The 20,009-nt window shown below is 44.9% G+C and overlaps 1 protein-coding gene across 6 annotated transcripts in view; it reads right to left on the reverse strand.

The window, feature by feature from the left end:
• Nucleotides 1-285: 285 nt before the first annotated feature.
• Nucleotides 286-20,009, reverse strand: part of SETD5 (SET domain containing 5) — a 69,084-nt gene continuing 49,360 nt past the window's right edge. For 3 of the 6 annotated variants that reach the window (XM_064453659.1, XM_064453658.1, XM_064453657.1), the window contains 8 exons: nucleotides 17,559-17,688; nucleotides 16,070-16,323; nucleotides 14,124-14,180; nucleotides 12,147-12,614; nucleotides 10,122-10,408; nucleotides 6,998-7,131; nucleotides 3,158-3,231; nucleotides 286-2,605 (listed from right to left, as the gene is read on the reverse strand). In XM_064453659.1, coding sequence (XP_064309729.1) covers nucleotides 2,006-2,605; nucleotides 3,158-3,231; nucleotides 6,998-7,131; nucleotides 10,122-10,408; nucleotides 12,147-12,614; nucleotides 14,124-14,180; nucleotides 16,070-16,323; nucleotides 17,559-17,688 — 2,004 coding nt within the window. In that variant the 3' untranslated portion in view covers nucleotides 286-2,005. The other 3 variants (XR_010373305.1, XM_064453660.1, XR_010373306.1) reach the window with 3 other exon arrangements.

Below are 20,009 nucleotides of genomic sequence, written 5' to 3' on the forward strand. Positions count from 1 at the left end.
TCCTCAAATGAGCTTGAGCAAGGAGAAGAGCAGCAGTGCAGCCACAATCTCACAACACCAGCTAGGAGGCTCTGGGAATTTCCCTTTCCCCAGGAATGGCGGCTCCCGGAGCAGCCCCTGGCTTCACCCGAAGTGCTGGCAAAAGGGAAGCTCTGCAGGGCCACTCCTGCAGGGATTCATCTACCCTCCAGGGACAGGGAGGAGAGACCAATGCGCACCCCCCTCACCCCATGACTTGGGCACCAGTGCTGAAGGCGGTAAGGAAACAGGGACTTTCAAAAATACTGGTTTTCAAGTTAAGTATTTTTATTATCAAAATTATTACATCTCTTGTGAAAGTTCAAATGTTACAGCATGGTGTAAAAACTCCACTAGAGTAAGAAGCTACAGCCCCCACCTTTCCAAGAGCTTTCCAGGGTCCCTCCCCTCCTGCCCCCCTGCTGTGCCCAAAGGTGCCAGAGCCTCCAGGCAGGGCCCCCCTGGCCGCCTCCTGCTGCCCTGGCAGGGCAGAGCCTGCCTGCCCCGTGCTGCTCAGAGCACGGAAGGGGAGGCTGCACCCCCAGGGCTAAGCCGAGTGAAGTTTACACCTATTTTATACAGTATACAGACACCCAACTGCGGGGTGACAAGTTCCATCCCAACACGCTCACAGCCAGACAGTGTGAGAAAGTTACTCTTTGTTTCAATATTTTAAAAGTCTCCCCTAGGTTGAACAAACACCTGATTTCAGTTGTGAATTAGAGAAACCTGTAACAGTCCTAAAAAAAAAGGAAGAAGACTGTGCATCTGAAAAGACAGGGGAGACAGACTCACAGCATTATGTTATCCAAGAGAAAGGAGAAGTTCCACTGCAGCACCAGGGATGACACCTGTCGTATATTAGCTAACCTACTATGGTTATAACTGAATATAAAATTAGATAAATAAAAACACGCCCGATATTACAGTAAACAAGTGAGAAAGAAGCTGGCAATCGTATGGAATTGAACAGACAGCGCACTGTGTCTGGGCTGGCTCTGCTGCCACACTCGGCGTGCGAGGGCAGCTGGGAAAGACACCCTGCACTGCACAGGGCGCGCCTGGCTCAGCACAGACCAGGGTCCCTGCTGAACACCTAACCACCCCGTCTGCAGCCCCTGCTCCTTGGCCAGGCGGCCCCACACGCGCCGCAGCGCCATTTCGCTTATCAGGCCCCCGGTTGCCCCCAGTGTGTCTGTGCACCGGCAGCCAGAGGCTCCCCCCGGCATGGTGGCAACGTGGCAGCGCTGCCACAGCAATGCTCCCGTTCAGACCTGCGACGGACGCGGCGATCGCGCCCTGTCGGAGCAGCACGCAACAGTGCATCCTGATCCTTTGCAGCGACAGGCACACGCACTCCAACCCCCCGCCCCGTGCTAGTTCACATTTGCGGAGACTCTTGTCCTGGAAAAAGCTCCGACCGTGGCAGTCATAACCCAGGCCCAAAGGCAGCTGGTGTGTGCTCGTCTGCTTGTGACTGGAATGATCGTAACGGATTAAAGCCCTCCCTAGAACGCACTGAGAACCTGACCTATAAAGAGAGCTTTGGGATTGGAGTTCAACTTCCCCCAACGTTTTCTTTAAACTGCTTTCGTATTCAAAAAGATGTCCGCACTGCATGAGTGACTATGGCCATGGGCACGGACAGAGACAGAGGCTGCACCACAGTCATTGCACTTGAACCATTTGCCTTTTTTTCTTTTTTTCTTTTTTTTCTTTTTTTTTTTCTTTTTTTTTCTTTTTTGCAATGTACCCACAAGTCAGGGAACGGCTTTGCTACAGTCTCTGCCTCAGAGAAATCTGCATTCTCCTACACGGCCAGAGGCCAATACTGCTCACAAACCTCACCCGTGCATTTCAGACCTCAGCCTCTGACCCCTGGCACCCCAGCATCAGGGGCAAGCTCCCAACACTGGCCCAGGAGCCACTTCCAGAGGTGACTGGAAGGAGCTATGGGCAGTTTGGTCCTCCTGGAGTCCAGGCAGCCCTAGGAAAGTCCTGTTTGAGTCTTTACTCCAGAACCTTGAAGCTGCTGCAGTCTGTACTGATGGACATTGCTTCCCCCGCGGTGTGGATAGTGTTGTGCATTGGAAATCACTGCCCCCCGGGAGCCCTGGTAGAGAACAGACTGCCCAGAATTCGGTAGACTGATAGTCCGCAAGTCTGACTGTAGTGACCTAGCACTTTGGGAAGCGGAGGTGGAGCCTGACGTGCCTGTGCAGGGCTGGGAGCCTGACTCGGAGGAAAGAGAGTCCACAGCCGTCTGCTGCGCTGGGCTGGCAGCAGCAGGGGAGCTCTTCTTCAGGAGGCTGCTGCTGATGCTGCCAGAGTGCTGCTGGCTGCTGTAATACCCCGAATTCCCTGTAAACAGGGCAGAGGAGTCTGTGGAGACCGAGTGGGCAGGGCTGGAATACGAGGTGGAGGAGAGGGATGTTTCTGAGGAACCATGAGAGAGGCTGTGACCTGTCCTCTGTGCTGCTGCTCGATAGCTGTACCCAGGAGATGGAGTAAGGTGTCCTCTGTAGGGGGAGGAACTCTGCTGGAGAAGGGTCTGTGATTCTGCCTGGGGACTGTCAGACTGCAGGAGCTGAACAAGTCGGTGGGGAGGGGGAAGAAAAAAAAAAACAACAAAAACCACACATCAGACTGACTTCCCTGTTTCCTACTGCCTTCTCATGCCAAAGGTGCTTAGTGTAGCAGCATTGGGAGTAACTGGCAGCCAAACCCAGTTTCACAGAATGGCAGGGGTTGGAAGGGACCTCTGGAGATCATCTCATCCAACCCCCCTGCTTGAGCAGGCACACCCAGAGCAGGGGGCACAGGACCGTGTCCAGGCAGGTTTTGAATGTCTCCAAGGAAGGAGACTCCACAACTTCCCTGGGCAGCCTGTGCCACTGCTCTGGCACCCCCACAGTAAAGAAGTTTTCTCCTCATATTTAAATTGAACTTCCTGTGTTCCAATTTGTGCCCATTGCCCCCTGTCCTGTCATCGGGCACCACTGAAAAGACTCTGGCCCCATCCTCTTGACACCTACCCTTTAGATATTTCTAAGTATTGACAAGATCAGTCTTCTCTTCCCCCCCAACCCTCTTAAAAGCTGTATTTCAGAATGGGTAGATAATACAGGAAAGAATTTACCTGGTAGCTGTATCGAGAAGGGCTGTAAACTGCTGGTCCTTTGTGGGCTTCTGGAGTGTCTCCTTCTGCTGTGTCTGCAATGTACAGGCAAGATGTTAAACCTTACCCTCTGGACTGAGGCCACAGCAGTCCCCGCTCAAAAGACACCTACACACACCCCAGCTGTCTTGTTCTACACCCAGCTACAGCTGAGACAAGAGCAGCTCCCTCCAGCCGTCAACATTTCAGAAGCTGAAGAACCCTAGCAACAGGCAACTGGAAAACCTTAACATGCATAAATCAGTTACACACATTAGGAACTGCTGCTTCTCTCTGATTTAGCACAAAGCTCACCTGCCTTGGGCCAGCCTATCTGAACAGCCGCACCTGGTGACACCACATAGACAGCTTGTGTTCCCTTGGCTTTCCAGAAGGATATGAGAGACAGAAGACAGTTTAAGGCCTCAGCAGCTCTCCGCTCGGCCTTGGTCATAGGAACCCACATTGGCTGCAGTTACAGCTGGGGAGGTAGAACTGTCTCTTCTTAGACGGCTGTCAGCAGGATCCTGCTGCAGGTTTTCATCAAAGGCAAATCCAGACACTATCGAAGACTGAAGTCTTGTGCTGCCAAGGCTGACAGCACCCCTGCTGCCATTCTGGGGATTATGCTTTACAAGTCAACTGAGCTGCTCCGAACGCAGTGACTCTTAGACCTCAGAAATGCCAATTCTGGAAACAGGGCAAGATGATGAAAGTGCTTTGAGGTTTCAGGGGTAACAGCAGCACAGTACACAGTGATCCACCTTAGTTATCTGAGAGATCAAGAGGAATAAGCTGCTTCTTGACAGGGCAAGCCTTTCTAGCACCTGTATCTTAGAGGGTGGGTGAGCTTCTTGTCCTACTAAATAACTGAACTTGAACTAGGGTAGGCAAGAAGTACTTACTGCAAGTGACCCAGCCACTTTGTCACGTGTTTTTCAGTTGCCACTGCTGTAACCATGGGGTTACAGCTGGCGATTGTGCTTTCTTTAGGAGGGAGTGAAAATGGTGGGACTCGAAGATTTCACATCAGAGTCATGCTGCAGTCTAATGAGACAGAGCTGTTTATCTGCAGCATCTCAGGGATTCTCAGCAGCTGTGTTTGAAATGCCTTGGTGAAATAGTGCTGGTATTAGTATCAAATTTATATGACAGCCGTGTCTCAGTCATGAAACAGGATACGCTGCCTTAGTCTGCTCTGTACTTCTGCCAGACAGGTCTGGCTTTGCACCAGATGCACTGGCATGAGCATCAGTGTCAGCCATGCCCATGGCTTTGCTGCGGCTGTCCTCTCCATGCTACATCACGGTTCCTGGCTTAGCTAAACAGGGATCTGGATGGAGTTGTCTTGTCTGCTGTTAAGGTTCAGAAGCCTTCTTCCTCAGGGCACAGGACCTGCACAGAGACCGGGATGTAAAGCTTCCAGCACATGCCCTGTGCCACCTTCCATCTTCTGAAACTACATCTGATGCAGCAAGTAGCTGTTTGCTGTAGGTGACATTCCAAATACTGCACTGAAGAGAGGCAAAACAAGCCCCAAACTTCAAGTTTTGTTAAGCAGTCATGCACAGAAAACATTAACTGGTCGACCCAGGAGATTGTGATTAACAGGAGTATGAGAATCGGAAGAAATCTAAAGATTTGTGGAAGAAATTGTGTCTTAAAGGGCCAGGCACACCAGCTGGACTGCATTGGCAGTGCCTGTTCACAAAAAACCCCCACCTTGACAGGTTAAAGACTATTGACAGGCTCTAAATTACAAGGTGTCAATAAAATATAAGCTTCCTGAATTTGCATTATGTAAACTTAAGAAAGACAAAGCCAACACTTCCCTTCCCCATTTCTTAATACCTGCACAAGGAGGGACATCAAGCAGACTGCTTTTCTGGGCAGAACTGGCCTGTGTCAATCTAAAGCATAGATGAAGCGACAGCTTTAACTGAGAGCAGCTGTAATACTCATGAGTGTGGCATGCACACAAATTCCACTTTGTTCCTACATGTCCCATCTGCAAATCATCAAAGCTTGGGGTTTTTAGCTTCCTTCACATTATTATCTGTAACAGCATCAAGTAAACATGTATCTTCACAATGCCTACAGGTGATACCAAGAATGGCAGGGACTCAGCCACTGCTTCACTAAGAAGCAGACCAGCAACTAGGGGAGGGAAGGTGCCTCCAAGAATCCAAACAAGCTACTGAAGAAATTGCTAGAATATGCAAAAGAAGAAAAAAATATTTTGCTGTACTGGGATGAAAGAGACAGAAAGAATTCTGTCAGCTACAGCATTAAGTTTTCACATCCTGGAGTGGGATGGGTATTATGTAATGAGGAAGAAGAATGGATCAATGTAGCTAAAAGCCTAACTCCAGCCTAAGTCTTGGGTGAGACCGAAGAGCCAGAGTCATACAGATTACAGTGGGCAGAAGGCCTGTTGTGAGTCTGGATTTTGCTTCCCCTTCTAAAAAAAACACCACCAAGAAAGCCACGCCCACTGATATGAGAAAGACAGGACACAGGCTCCCAGTGAAGTCCCATGAAACCAGTGAAATTTCTGATAGGGAAGAGGATTCCCTCTCAAGACCACCTATAGAAAAGGCACTGAGAAGAGATGTGCTTAGCGTACAAAAATAGCAAAACCCCAAACGAGAGGCCAGTTTTCAGAAAGTGCTCCCAAAACCACCTTACTGCAACTGGGGAAAAAGTCTGATCTGGGGTGAAGTAAATACCTACTCGCCCTAAAATGCTCAGAAATGAGATACCTCAAAGGCAAAAGTTGTTGTTGCTGCTGAATTACCCAAAGGGTGCTCTGTGCTAGCCTGGGTTAGAGGCTCTAGTCTTTCCATGTCTAAAACACCACATGACTAGGTTCTGGTTTCCAGAGAGATTCAGATCCCTATGACAGATCATCAGCAAGCTGTAACTGTATCGGCCAGGAGTCTCTAATGACAGCTCTCAGCTATGAGGAAGCAGAGGCTGATGGCAACACACAAAGTTATTTAAAGATGATGATCCATCCTGATAAGTCCCAAGGGTTCTGAGGGCACTATCTGTCAGAGAAAAACAACCATGTTCAACAGAGACTGCCGAATAAGTAAAAGAAAAATAACTCCATCTCACAGCTGAGAAATTGGGCCATGATAAAGTGCCCTGTCCCTCTCACAGAAAGCCATATCTCTCCTTTAGACCACAGATGGATAAAAAGGGGCATAATTTCAGCTCAAGTTACAAATGCTCACTGATCCTGCATGCTACCTGGTGAGGACAACGCTTTACTCAGCGAAGAAAGGAACGTCAGCACAACTGAATTAATCTCAGTAAGAATTTCACAAAACTGACAAATATCATCACTCAGGGAATCAGGTAACTTCAAAAAGAGCTGAAGTAAGGCTTGGAAGCTAAATTAGTTCTTGCACTGCCTAAAGCCTACACCTGCATTTTAGTGTGGTAATACATATTTCTGGATGTTCAGCCAACTAGAATTATTAAATGATAGCGCTTTTATCCCCAGTACACAGGGGCAATTGAGGCAATGCTGCTTAACCCATCTGCCCAAGGACAAAGAAGCTGTCGCTGCCAGAGCCAAGTCACAGGTAGTCTTGAATCCAAACCCTGGAGAAATCTGGAGGTCTTCCAGGCCTAACAGAAGAGCGATATTGCTCAGACAATATCTGAATAACAAAGTACGGTTTGCAGAAGGCTCTCATAAAGCATTGATAACGTTAAAGATGAAGGCACAACTAACTTCATAGACAAGTCTGCAAAGTTATCTGAGCCCATCATTTCCCACCAACCAAATGCTGAAAAGTTCCATCTTCCTACCTGCATCTCTCTCAACAGCACTGTCACAGGTAGGTGAGGATTCGTTTCTCTGGGACACCTTTGCACCACTTCGCAGCACCTTTTCGAGTATGCCTCGGCCCTCTCGAAGCCTCTCCACTGACGTTGGGACCATCCTGAAACAAAAACCCAGTCATAGCTGAGGACTGCCATTACGCAGCCGAAAGCAACATGACCAACGCACAAGGGGGCTCTGGGGTCCTTGGTATAATCACAGTTCAGGTTCAAGTTTTTGCTTAAATTCACTGGTATAACATTAGTGCAAATGCAAACCCCTGCCACAGGAGGGAGGGATCAGAGACGACCAGCTCTCTAGACAGATGAGGAATAAACTTCTGAACTGCTTTTGCAACGTAAATAGCCTCCTGTGGGATTTTAGACTCCAGTCACTGGCTACCATGATAACACTGCCCTCAGAAATACAAAATCTTTACTCTTATCAAAAACATGGTATAAACATCCAGTTCAGTAGATCACCTGATTACAGGACACATTCTCCCAGAAAAATTGTTTCAAGATTCAACAGCATTTTTAAAATCCTGGTATTGTTTTAAAATTAGATGCAGTTATTTTGCTTTGATTATTTTTATTCAAACTAAAGAGAAGCAAAACCCATACCTTTATGATAATATAGTGTCAAGATAGTACAGTCAGATAACGCAACATTCCTGGAGCAGAGCTAAGGTTGGCCATTTTGCCCATTAATGCTACTTTGTCCCATTTATTCTGTCATGTGAAAACTCTCCGCTCGAGATTAGTGCTAGATCTTGTTCCATTATATATTACAAGTGTCTAGTCTGAGGGTGAACACAGAAGTGAAGTGGCTTTCCTAAAGCCAATCTGTGAAAGGAAAACGGAGCCACAGCCAAACCCCAGACCCCTGCCTGGGTCAATATTCAATCTAGCATGCACAGGACCATCCAAATCTCTTTAGAAATGTGTTTTAACCTATATGATAGTAGCACCTTCATCAGGTATTCACAATGCCTTTACCCTAGACACTGAAGAAGACGCGCCTTAAAAATGCTTGAATTTAAATCTTTAATATAATATTAAATGCACTGCATACCATGTAAGCATGCAGCTTAACACCATACTATCAGATTTCTGTATGTAATTTTCTTTTTAGAAGATATATTAAAAACTGTGCTTTACATCAGCTTTTTTTTTTTAATAAATAGTCCAGACATTGAAGTTCACCCCTCACTGAAGCAGAAGGGAGAAGGGGCCAGAGTTGACACCTCATGGAGGTGAATGGGGTGAGGGGGTGAATTCACACCTTCGTTGCTGCTATTGTTTTGCTGGAGACAGTTTTCTGCAAGGCTGGGTTTACTGGGCAGCAGCACATCTGTTTACATTGTGATGGCTGTATCTTGGCAACTGAAAGAGACAGAAACTTAATTTTTTTTAAATGAAAGCTATTGGCAAATATTGTAGAATTCATCAAAAATCTGGACAACTCTAAAAATTAAGGCACGTAATTTTAGTTCCCACCATTTTCTTCTGTCCCTAATATATTATTGTGAATGTCTGGAAATGTATCTAAAATGTAAGCACTCAGAGTTAAAGATGAAATTGAGTCACAACTCTAACCCAGTAACATGCAGTTTCTAGTATATTTTTTCAAAGTAGAAGGGGACTGTACGTTCGTTAGCCTTGCCCATTAAAACACAGAAGAACAAGAATTTAAAAGGCAGCAAATCTGCTTAATCCATTTCAAACTGTATCAGCATGGTTTCAACTTTATATCCAGTGGCCCGTAACAATATGATCTTTATTCCCACACAATACTCACGAACCGTGTGAGAAACTGAATCCAGAGCACCTGCTGAGGAGCAGCAGATGAAGCTCACAGAACATAAAACATCATACTACAGCAAGGTTGCCACACTGACACCTCACCTCAAACTAGTTTTTTTTTTTCTTTCAGCTACGTTTTTCTTTCACCCTTTTGCAGGCAGAAGGAAGTGGCACAGGAGGAGGAGGGCATGTGATAAACACTTGCACAGAGTAATATTTGATTATAAAATAGTGATTATCATAGAATCATCAGCTGATGGCCTCAGCTGTGGCCAGTGCTGACATCTGGCAGAAGGTCACCTGGTAGACAGAGTACTGTCAGAGCAGTACAAGGCCAATTATTTCTATAAATGTCCACTTGAAGAGTAATGGAAGATTGGAAAAAGAAAGCAAGCAGATATTACTACTCCTGCAAATTCACCCAAAACAATGCGCTTCTCAAGCACTTTAAATACATAATTCACACTTCTCACTACCTTCAGCATTGCTTAGCATCTCTTCCCTTGCCACCCCCCTGCATTACATGAGCAGTGACACAGCTGCATACATGGAGAATCAGCATTAAGGAAGGTATGCCTTTCTTAATGTGTCCACGAACTGAACTTGAATACAAAGCAGCAGAGCCAGTGTATTACATCGCTCCAATCAGTAGAACACCCTAACCATCACTGCATTGACACTACAACACAACACACTGCATTTCAGTGCTGCAGTACTTAATTTTCTGGACCAGACATTACTATCAGGTTCAAGTTTTTGAAGACCAGCCTTTCCCCTTATCAAACCTTCTCATGGTAACATGATAAAGGTGGTTTTTTCCATGCCTTTGATAAGCCATCAACTGCAGTCTGGTAACTGCTCTTCAAGCTATATGTGCAAGGCATTAGGGAAGCTGGAGTTTCACTGTGCCTGCTCCTCACATGAAAATTTGCTAGCTTTCCTTCTGAATACGAGTTGACTTAATATCACACGTGTTCAAACAGGGTGGAGGTTCAGCAAGAAAGGACCTGGGTCAAATTCTCATCACAAGAGTAAGACCTTCAAACCAAGCTGGTGGAAGAGAGAGACAACTGTTTAACTTCATATCTTTCAAGACAGATTTTTGATATCTAAACCAAAAACTAAAGGGCAGGCTGAGAAGGCTGCTGGTATCCTTCATGGTTGTTTAGCAATTATGAAAGAGAACAATGCCAAGAGATGTGACAAAATCCATCCAGCTGCACTTATTGTTATGGAAATGCCCCCTAGACAGTTTGGTCCTTCTCTGTGGAGCAATCTCAGACTTGCTTGGAAGGAAAACACTCACCACCTACTGCTGATGCTCTCCTGGGATTTGCTGAGTGATGTTGAGGAACTAGCCCCCCTTGAGTCTGGTGGGCTGATGTCCTCTACATGAGGCAGGGAGGGATGTGAAGGGGAGAAGCCACTTTGTGGGGAGGACGGGGTTCGTACTACAGAGCCTGGCAGGCTGTTGCCATCTGTGTCAGTCACAGAACTGCTGCTGCCCTGTCGGGTAGGAGTCCCTGTACATCGTACTGAATCGCCTCCCTCCTTGGCTTCTTGTTTCCGCTTGCGGTATTCTAGTAGAGATACCTGGAAGAGAAAAACAGAGCCATGAGTCAGGGAATGCAGTGGACTAGGATAGGGGGAGGAACATGCCCACACACCATTTTAAAAATCTATTTCTCTGGTTTGTAGGTAAAACTTTAAAAGGTATACTGGGATTACAAAATCTTCCTGAATCTGCAGGTACTCTGGAAAGAGAGCTGAATGGTACAAATGTGGACCACTCATCGACTGCCATGCTCACCCACGTTTTACTCTTTATGACCAATATTTCAGTGGAAACATCCAGCTAGTTTACTTCTCTAACGATCTGGGATTTCACATTGCTTCAGTATATGCTTGCATATTCAAGCATCAAGCCTCTATATCCTCCTCTCAACACCCTTCACTCCTTTCCTCTGGTTTGTGACAGTATATAAAATATGTATCAGTATCTGTACATCTCAAAACCAGAGAATAAGAGCCTCCTTCACAGAACTGGTATCTTCTGAGACTCCTGTTCACCCGTACCAGTTCAGCCACATTAACACTAAACACCTGCTAAAGCCTTGCACAGAGTTTTAACCTGCTTAGAGCAGATTCCTACTACAGCGGTTCAGCAGCCAGTATTGCAACCTTCCAGCACTATCACCTAAATAAATTACTTTTAGCAAAGGTATAATGTATTTTGTGCAAAGCAGTCTCAGGTTTGTCAAAGGCACAGACCAAAAGGTCCCAGATAATGCAGTCGCATAACACAGGGACAGCAGAACCAGAAATACGCAAGTATTTCCAGCTGAGCACTTACCTGTCACTGTACCTTCCCTTAAGAGTTATCATGAGGCAGACCCCATGAAGTACTCACAGAAGGCAGCTCTGCTGAAGAATTCATCAGCTATGATTCAATGCTTGTACAGAAGGCTTTGAACAGGATGTTTCCAAAAGTAACTCAACTTATGAAGGTTTTAACATAAATGTAACTTTAAAAGAAAACCAAATGAAAAATCAAAATCCTCCAGAAATGGAATAGAAATAAGATATTCCACCTGGCTGGACACTTATACAAGTGATCTGAGTTACCACACTGGCAGTAAAACCCAAGTATAGGAAAAGCAACCACACAAACGTATGTTTATTTGTCCCGAGTACCCAGTTTTATCATAGCAACTCCTGATTTGTCATTTTCACTCACTTTTAGTCCCCTTAGGGTCACTGGCCTGCTGTTAGCAACCAATAAACATTTGCTTTTTTAAAAATAATGTTCCTGTGGTTCTAATTTCAAAGAGCTAGGTTTTAAGTAACAAACTTCATCTGCTTTTCTTGCAATGTTGCCATGTTTCCATATTAACAGAAATGTTCTAATACCTTCTAATAATGAGCCTGTGTTTTCTTTTGAAACAGTAGACCATCTTTCCTAGGAAGGATCCTTTTCATCCTGATAAATAACACCTCCACCAAGCAGTACAGTTGCACTGAGTTATTGCTTTGGGTCTTGTCTCAGTTTAAAAACTGTTTATGAAAGCTCTCTAAGCATTATGTTCTCCTTTCCGTGCTCCCAGAATAGTGTTTTCATTGTGGTTTTTCTTCCACCTCTCACATCAAAATCTTGCCTAAAGGGTAGCTTGCTCTCTTTTAACAACTTTTAGACTCTCTTCATCCAGGCACTGGACTCCTGGATTACTTGCTCAGCCTACATTTTAGTTTATTCTGCTCTCTTTCCTATGGAGCCCACTGTTCCTGCTCAGGTTCCTGAAATCTTAAGAGTTTCTTTTACAAGAATACTTGCCTTCTTCCTTTGTGGTGGATTCTGGGGAGCAGATCTGACGCCTTCACAAGCCTTCTCGCTGCAGGGAGACATGGATCCATGCACTGTCTCTTTAAGCAGCCCTGACTCGTGTCTGCTGAAATATCCTTCGGCAGGAGAGCTGCAGCATCCTGCTTCCGAATTCATTGGCTTCCTCTCTCCCAAAGGAGCAGATCCCCGCAACAACCCATCTACACGTGGCATAGCGTTCAATGGGGAGAAGGCATACATTAAATTAAACTCTGTCCGAAAAGCCTGATCAGAGCTTCGTAGCAGCATCTGTGCTTCCCCACTTTTCCCTGGGAAGTTCATCTCTGAAGTAGAGTTTATGGAGGATTGTGGAGTCAGATCAGAGGATCCGAAGCTGAGCAGCGATGGTCGTTCTGGGCAGGTGTTTGCACTGGAATCCAGGTACCCACCCTTCATATCCAGGTCAGATCGGAGGCAGAGCTGGAAAATCCCAGAAGGATATAGGAGGGGGGTGGGAAGTCAGGAGAAGGGTCAGGCAAGGTTGGGGAGAAAAACAGTCAGAAAGTACTCTGTACGGTGCTAGCTTACTGCTTTCTAGTTCCTTTCTGATCACCCCTTTGGTCCCTTCTTGCACTGTTCTGCTCATTCTACAGGGGAATGACTGAGACTAAATAATAACCAGTTTAGCTGTCCAGTACGACATGCCCCTTCCTCTTTAGCAGTCTTACTGCAGCAGAGGCTAAGGCTCAGCACTATCTCTGGGCAGTCAATGAAGAAAACCCAGCTTTTTCAATTGCCTCATATGTCCCAAGCTGATGTTAACATATAGTACTAGCTAGGTTTGTTAAGGGGAGAGAACAGAAAAAAATCTGCTGTCCATTTGCTGTTTTATTAGCCAAGTTCTTGACTGTCCCAAGTCAGCCACTACTAACTTCCTAACAATAAAACGCCCAGGACCTCCAAGCCATTTGTTTTCACTTATTGTGAGCTTTGGAAATCTCTAACAATAGTACATTCATTTAATTTATACGGCATTTCTACATTTTTATTCTCTAACAAAACCGTAATGGCATCATCTTTGCACTGTCACAGTTTCTGGAGCACTAGGCACTGACACAATGGTATACCCATTTATCTACTTTAAGTGCCAAAAAACCTCCAGGGCAACAGCATAATCGTCTCCCTCACCATGTTAATATGTCAGGATCTCAGACAATAAGCATAACTGACACAATTTCATCCTCTTTGCAGGACTATTGCGCTTAGGGAAAAACAGAGCAGCACCAAGCACCAGCTCTGTCCTACTGACTGCTGCTGCTGAGAATGTTTCCTCTGCTGTATCACAGTTCCGAGTAACCTGCCACATTGGAGATGAGTGCGTATTTTCTACTATGAAGCAATCTCTGTGCGAGGTACTTCCATGTAAAATATGAGTATTTTACAACAGGCCAGCAGACAAACAAAGTAATACTTTCTGGCATCTCCTCAACATTTTAAGTCTGCAGGTGAACAGGTGATAAATCAAGGCTGAGTAGAGCAGGTCAGGTGCTCAGACACAGGCCCCACTGTGTCCTCATAAGTCAAAACTCCTAGTGAATGCTTTCCCTTTTCTTCCCCCGTAGTCATTTTGGTGCTACTGAGTAAAAAATACACACCACTGATCTGCTGGGCCAGGGCTGAAGTTGATTATGGTATTTCCAGGGTCCCCAGACCTTTTGCCTTCACATCAGTAGCCAAGACATACCAGGTCTCCACACTGCCTGTTTCCCACCAGTGTCAACAAGTGACTAATGAATTCCACTACTCCATCTGCTTGCTCTCTTGTGATAACCCTGAAAACTCTGCTCAGCCTTATTGTGACTGATGCTCCACCCTTATTCCCAGCTGCCTCTGCACTTCCCATCCCTCTCCTCCCACCACAGCCTCTCATACACACAAAAGCACAGATGCTCCTGGCCTCAAATGCAACTGAGACGGTGTGATAACTACCTCGGGTGACATGGACTCAGGCCTATGCGCAGGGGAACTCTCAGGGGAGGACACGTTCTGAAGGAGAGAAAAGCATCTTGTTATCTACTTAAAAAGTCAAGAAACAAAATAAAAGACAATTAAAAAACAAGTACAGAGGTTAGCAATGGCTATTCTAAACACAGAGTAACCCAGGAACCAGTCCCAGTCTGGATGGCAACTCTGTCGGCTAAGTAATTTCTCAAGTTCCTGGAAGAACAGAGACAGGATTGGGTTACTATGCTTCATGCTATACCCAAGTCAGAGCACATAAATGTTAAGAAAAGCAGCAACTTATTCTTTGTATTTCTGATGCTGTCAGATACAGAGGTTGCACCATGAAATACAGAGAAAGCCATTTATGGCATTTAGTATGAGAACTCGGGAGAAATGGAAAGCCTGATCGTGCCCAAAAGGCAACTAAGATCCCTTGAACACTATAGTGAACTTTCATAGACTTTATACTAGAAAACAAACAAAAAAAATCTTTCTTTTCTCTTCCTACAGTGCCACAGGACTGAGGTATAAAGCTTTAAAGGTGAGCTGTATTCACTCAAGTTAGAATTAACAATAACTAAATGAAACAGACATGACACTGAAATAGAAGTGTTCTGAATAAGCTGCATTGAGGGAAATACAAAAGTTTAAACAAAGAAGCCTATGCTCTACCAGGCTGTTAAGACTCTTACTAGAGGCAAGAAAAACATGTAAAAGGGGCAGGAAGGTATGTATAGATGGCCAATGAAATCCAGGGTTCCCATGTCTTACACATGGCAACAGAAATAACTAACACTAAGGTGGGACAGGAAACCAGTGACTAAACTGGGGAGGTCCGTGGCAACACTGCCCTGACCTGCCACCTCACCCAGAGCAAAGGTAAAGATCACTTCCAATCAAGCTCTCTGCCGGAAAGAGTCTTTCACCTCTCTCCTCAGTGCTCCACAGTCTTCCCTGCTAACCTCTACAGATCTGCCTCTCAAGCAGCTTACAAGAAAAGGCTTGTGAGGAAAATAATCCAAAGCACACTAAGCTAAAAGTACCACAAAGGACTGTTTGCCCTGTTGCAGAACAGACGATGGATTCCTGCAAAATAGTCCCTAGTACAGAGCAGTCTGCCACTGCACAGTATTTTTTTAAAATGGTTTTAAATGGCAGAGTGTGAGCAGCCAGCCTGAAGAGCTCTGTTTTTTTAAATTAAAATAAGCAATACTAGAAAATAAAACTAAAATTGCAAACAGCATGATCCCTGTTCACAGGCACAGAGCAGCAACACAAAGTGGAAGGTCGTAGCTGGATGGATACTGATAACTCTCCCACAGAGTTTAGAGCAAGGGAAAGCACCCACAGAGCCTGCTCCGTACTTCTGCAACTTTTTGCAGAAGGAAACTGTCAAGAAATGAAAGGTATGAGGTATTTTCCTTCTACCCAGTCAAGGGAAAGGAAAACCAAAGGATATAGTGGAAGCGGACGTAAAGTATTTCTACCAAACTTGGCACTGTTGAAAGCTGTTTTGGGAAAGAGGAGCTGAGGATGTCAAACAGCCTTTAAGAAGTGGACCACTGCTGCACTCTTTGGAAGCCACGCTGGCACAGAGATCTGAAGCGGGGAAGGTGACTAAAGAACCCTGAAAAGCCTGCAAAATTTGGGAGCTGCTGTGCAGAAATGGAGAAAGGAATTACACTAATGTTACTGATAGCTATGAAGTGAGGGAAGGCAGAGCTGCAGCAAGGTTTGACTTTTAACAGAGCCGGAGATTTGGCCAGAAGTGGTGTAGAGGAGAAAGCCAGCAGTGCTCTTCAGTCTGACCCTATGATGCTGCTCAGGAATATAGTCACATACTCAAAAAGTAAGGTGTCCCTAGTGTTATCACTGCTGCAAATATTCCAGTTCCTCTCTTTTTAGCATTCCCAGTCCCCGGTCAGAATTACCTCAAACTGTAGTGGAGTATTGCAGCGACTAGCAGCTAGAGAAGGAATTGGTGAGAACATCACGCCATAACCATTGCGACTCTCCTCCTCTCCTGGCAGGGATGAGCAGGGTGTAGCCAGCTGTGGGCTCACTGAGCCAGGAACTGAAGGGATGGGAGGCGGAGGGGTGACGGGAGACAGTGGCCTCAGCAACTTCTTAACATTCTGCTCCATCAAGTAGCGAGACTTCCATTTCTTCAGGGGACTCAGCAGGTCTGAAAAAACAAACTGAGCTGAGGATAGGGCTGCACCATTAACTGTGTACAGATCACACACTGTCTCCTTCCCCCTACTCCCTGCCCAACTGGAACCCATGAATCTCCAATGCGACTACGAAAGCTTTCTAAAAATTAAGTACCACTGAAGTACTTTTACACCAGTCTTGAGATGTGTCTAGATACTGATAACAACAATACATAATGAGGAACATACAATGAACAAGGAAAGAAAATATTTCAACTAGAAGAAAGTAAGCACAAGAGGGACGTAGGGAAAGGGAGCCACAAAGGGATAAAGAGAGGAGAGGGGTCAGAAGGACATGTCACTGGCACTGCTATGAACAGACAGCTCAGTTTGCATTACCTGAGTCTAACAGTTCCCTACAGGCTACATCAATACAGCCCAAACACATTTCACTCCCACAAAGGATTAATGGCTTTCCCCCAGGCCTACCCCTATTTAAAATATCTTTTTTTGATGCTCCGTTTAAAAAAAACAAACAAACAAAAAAAAAAACCCACAAAACAGAACAAAACCAAACAGTATTCAGTAAATTCTGCAGTTCAGTTGTTTGCTTCTTCAGGTCTTGCTCAGGGACGTGCATTTATTGGTTCTGGCACTGTGTTCATTTCTTATTCATCTAACTTTTCAACAATCAATTCTGTATTATTTGTGTGCTGTCTAGCTTCCTGTCTGCCGTCCTTGGAAGACTGACCCCTGACTGGGCAGATCTTCACCCTCTTTCTCTGTAGAAAGATTCAGACACAATATTTAACCATTCTGCTGCTTTAATCACAGATTTTTAGCTTCTCCATCTTTGAGGCTTACTTAATGATTCACTTATTACATACGTGCCTGTGAGACTTTCCTATATCTTCCTACAGCCAGCAGATATAGTTGTCCCTCTAACAGCATCCTGCTGAAGAGATGATAGTCCTCTTTTTTCCCCTCTATTGAACAAATGATCACATGGTACTGAGACTGATGATGCAAGATAAAGTGATTATCTTTTCACAGGAAAATACTGAGAAACTTTACAAATGCTCAAACTAGAATGGGTCTGAAGAAATTCGAATGAATGGCAAAGTAACATTCTCACTTGCCATAAAGCTGTGCCATCAAGCAGCAGTACACGTTAAGATGTCATCTTATGCAGCTGCCTTTGTTATTCAGCAGCTTCCCCAATTGCACTCAAGTGCCCGTGCTGCCCTGGATGGTGCTAAGCACTTACCTGTGTCGTCTTTGCAGATGCTGGAAGAACTGCTGTGCTCGTTACTTTGGTATAGACATTGGGTTCTGTTCTCTTGTGGAGCTGGTGAGGTCTGAGTCATCCCCTCTTCCAGGGCTTGTTTGATCCAGCGCTGAAACAGAACGAGACTACATAAACGTGCAACCCCTCTGGTACTTTCCATGCAATCTTGCAGGATGTACTCAAACTCCTACACTTCTGCGCAGCACGGCAGACTGCTCAGAACACTGATATTACCTCCTTCGCATGCGCTCAGACAGGAACCCGTTAGAACACAGCTGTTAGCACTGAGTCTACCACCTACTGTGATGGGGCTGACTATGTGCTCTTGATGAGATGTATTCTGCGGATCAGCAGTCTTCAGCAATAACACAAAGATAAGTAAAGAGCAAATTATAAATAGATAAAATGCAAAACTCTGGCAGCTAAAACTATTAAAAGCAATCTTAATTAAAAGAAAAGGGAGATAAATAGGATGAACTATCTTAAAACCCTGATTTTCTGCAAAAAAGTTGTTTCCTGTCCAGGAGCACAAACACACTGTCCTCCAGCTCCACTAAGGAATATTAGAGCTTTACATAGATTCTGCTCTAACCATTCCAGCAGAGAAAGGTCTGAGTTTAATCACGTCACAATTCTTCCAGGACTGCGCTTGCTGTCAGAGACAAAGAGCAAAAAAATTTGATAAAGTACAAGCAGCAGCTTTCAAGGGGGGCTAAAACAAGAGGAGAATAATAAAGGCAAACTACTTCTTCAGCTACTAATACAGGAGATAGAAGTCACAGTGGTCTTCTGAACAGGGACCATAAAGAATGTCTCACATCTCATGCAAATGAATGTGAACTGAAGTCTCAGCAAATCAGCTGCTGCAGTGGGTGTGGTAGCCCTGTATCTTGACACAAACTGACTCCTGGTGGCAGGCAGGAAGCCTTTGCTTACTTTAGTATAAAAAATAACTGCCATAATATTAGGGAAGACACCCAGACGATTCAGTAAAATGACAACAAACTGCTGAGAAAAACCAAATGGTAATTTGCATTTGTGTAGTTTACCCAAGGGACTCAACTTTACCAGCCTTTTCTTCTCCCAGAGAGGTTTAAAATCACAAGTTTACCTTTCAGTAATCCAGAGTTCATCTGCGTGCCAGCAATATGTATCCTATTAGAGATACATGTATGTGTCTTATGATTCCTCAAAGCTATCATGAAAGTGCATCAGAAACTCGGTGGCCACAATCCTCAAAGTGAAAACTTCAATGTGAGGATGAAGAGCAGGTGACAGGATCTATTTTGATGGCCTTCACTACTGTACAGCGACGCTTCTTCTCTGTTCAAATATAACTCAATGGATTCCACTGCGGCCACCAGGAAAAGTGAGAAGTGCCGGCCAGTCTGGAGCGCTGCTACCTCAGATGTGGCATCTGATCTGACAGCCAAGTCACTATGCAACACGTGATTAACATGAGCAGGTTATACAGTTCAGTAAGACACTGGCATGCTTTGGATGCAAACTGAGATCATCAGCTGAGGTTTTTTGGCACAGTCCTCAGTAGTTTAAGCAAGAGGCCTGCTGACAATCCAAGAAAATATGTGATCTATTTCAACAGCCTTTATAAATCAACCTTCCTGACTGAGTAGTCAGAAGCACACAGGGCAGAAAGATCAGGTCTTGAGAGAGCAATGTCACCAAGTTCTGGACCATTTCTAGACCTCGGTTAGCTGTAAGAGTTTTCTAAACATTCCTGAACATGAGACAGACTTTTTCTACATCTCCAGACTGCTGGTGATAAAAACTACCAAATGCTACCAAGTGTTTTCCATTAAAAAGCTGGGGAACTCCTACAAAGTGGATGAAACCTTTAACTGGAACAGTTATCTATTATTTACTTACAAAAGGTTAAAATTACTTTCTGCAACATCTGTTCTGGACACAGAGAAGCTTTCACTATTTTATTGCTTCTTTAGATAACAGAACGGGCAGTGTATTTAAATTTACAGATTATACCAACCTGGGAGAAACAAAAACATGCTAGAAGACAATATTAAAGATTTTCCTACTAAACTGGGAAATGGATGGGGAAAAACAGCACACAGCTCAGCACAGGCTAGAACAACGTACCATATAAAGCCAGAAACAACCACATCAAAAACTACAGTCTAGAAAACTAATGGGTTGTTCTAACATAGTAAATTGTTAAATGAACACAACTTTAAATCAACCTGATAAAGAAAACTCAGTCTTCATACTGGGATGCACAAAAAGGGTGCAGGCTACAAGACACAGAGCAACTTTCTGCTTTGAAAACGCCCCAGCTGCAACACAACATCCAGTTGCAGACACTCAGCTTCAGGGAAGATGTGGACTAAATGGATGTCATCCATAGTGGGACCAGTCCATTCCCTTTCCAGCAGTGAGGATTATCATATGACTAGA

This window comes from Phalacrocorax carbo, chromosome 6 (assembly GCF_963921805.1).
Source record: "Phalacrocorax carbo chromosome 6, bPhaCar2.1, whole genome shotgun sequence".
Lineage (NCBI taxonomy): Eukaryota > Metazoa > Chordata > Aves > Suliformes > Phalacrocoracidae > Phalacrocorax > Phalacrocorax carbo.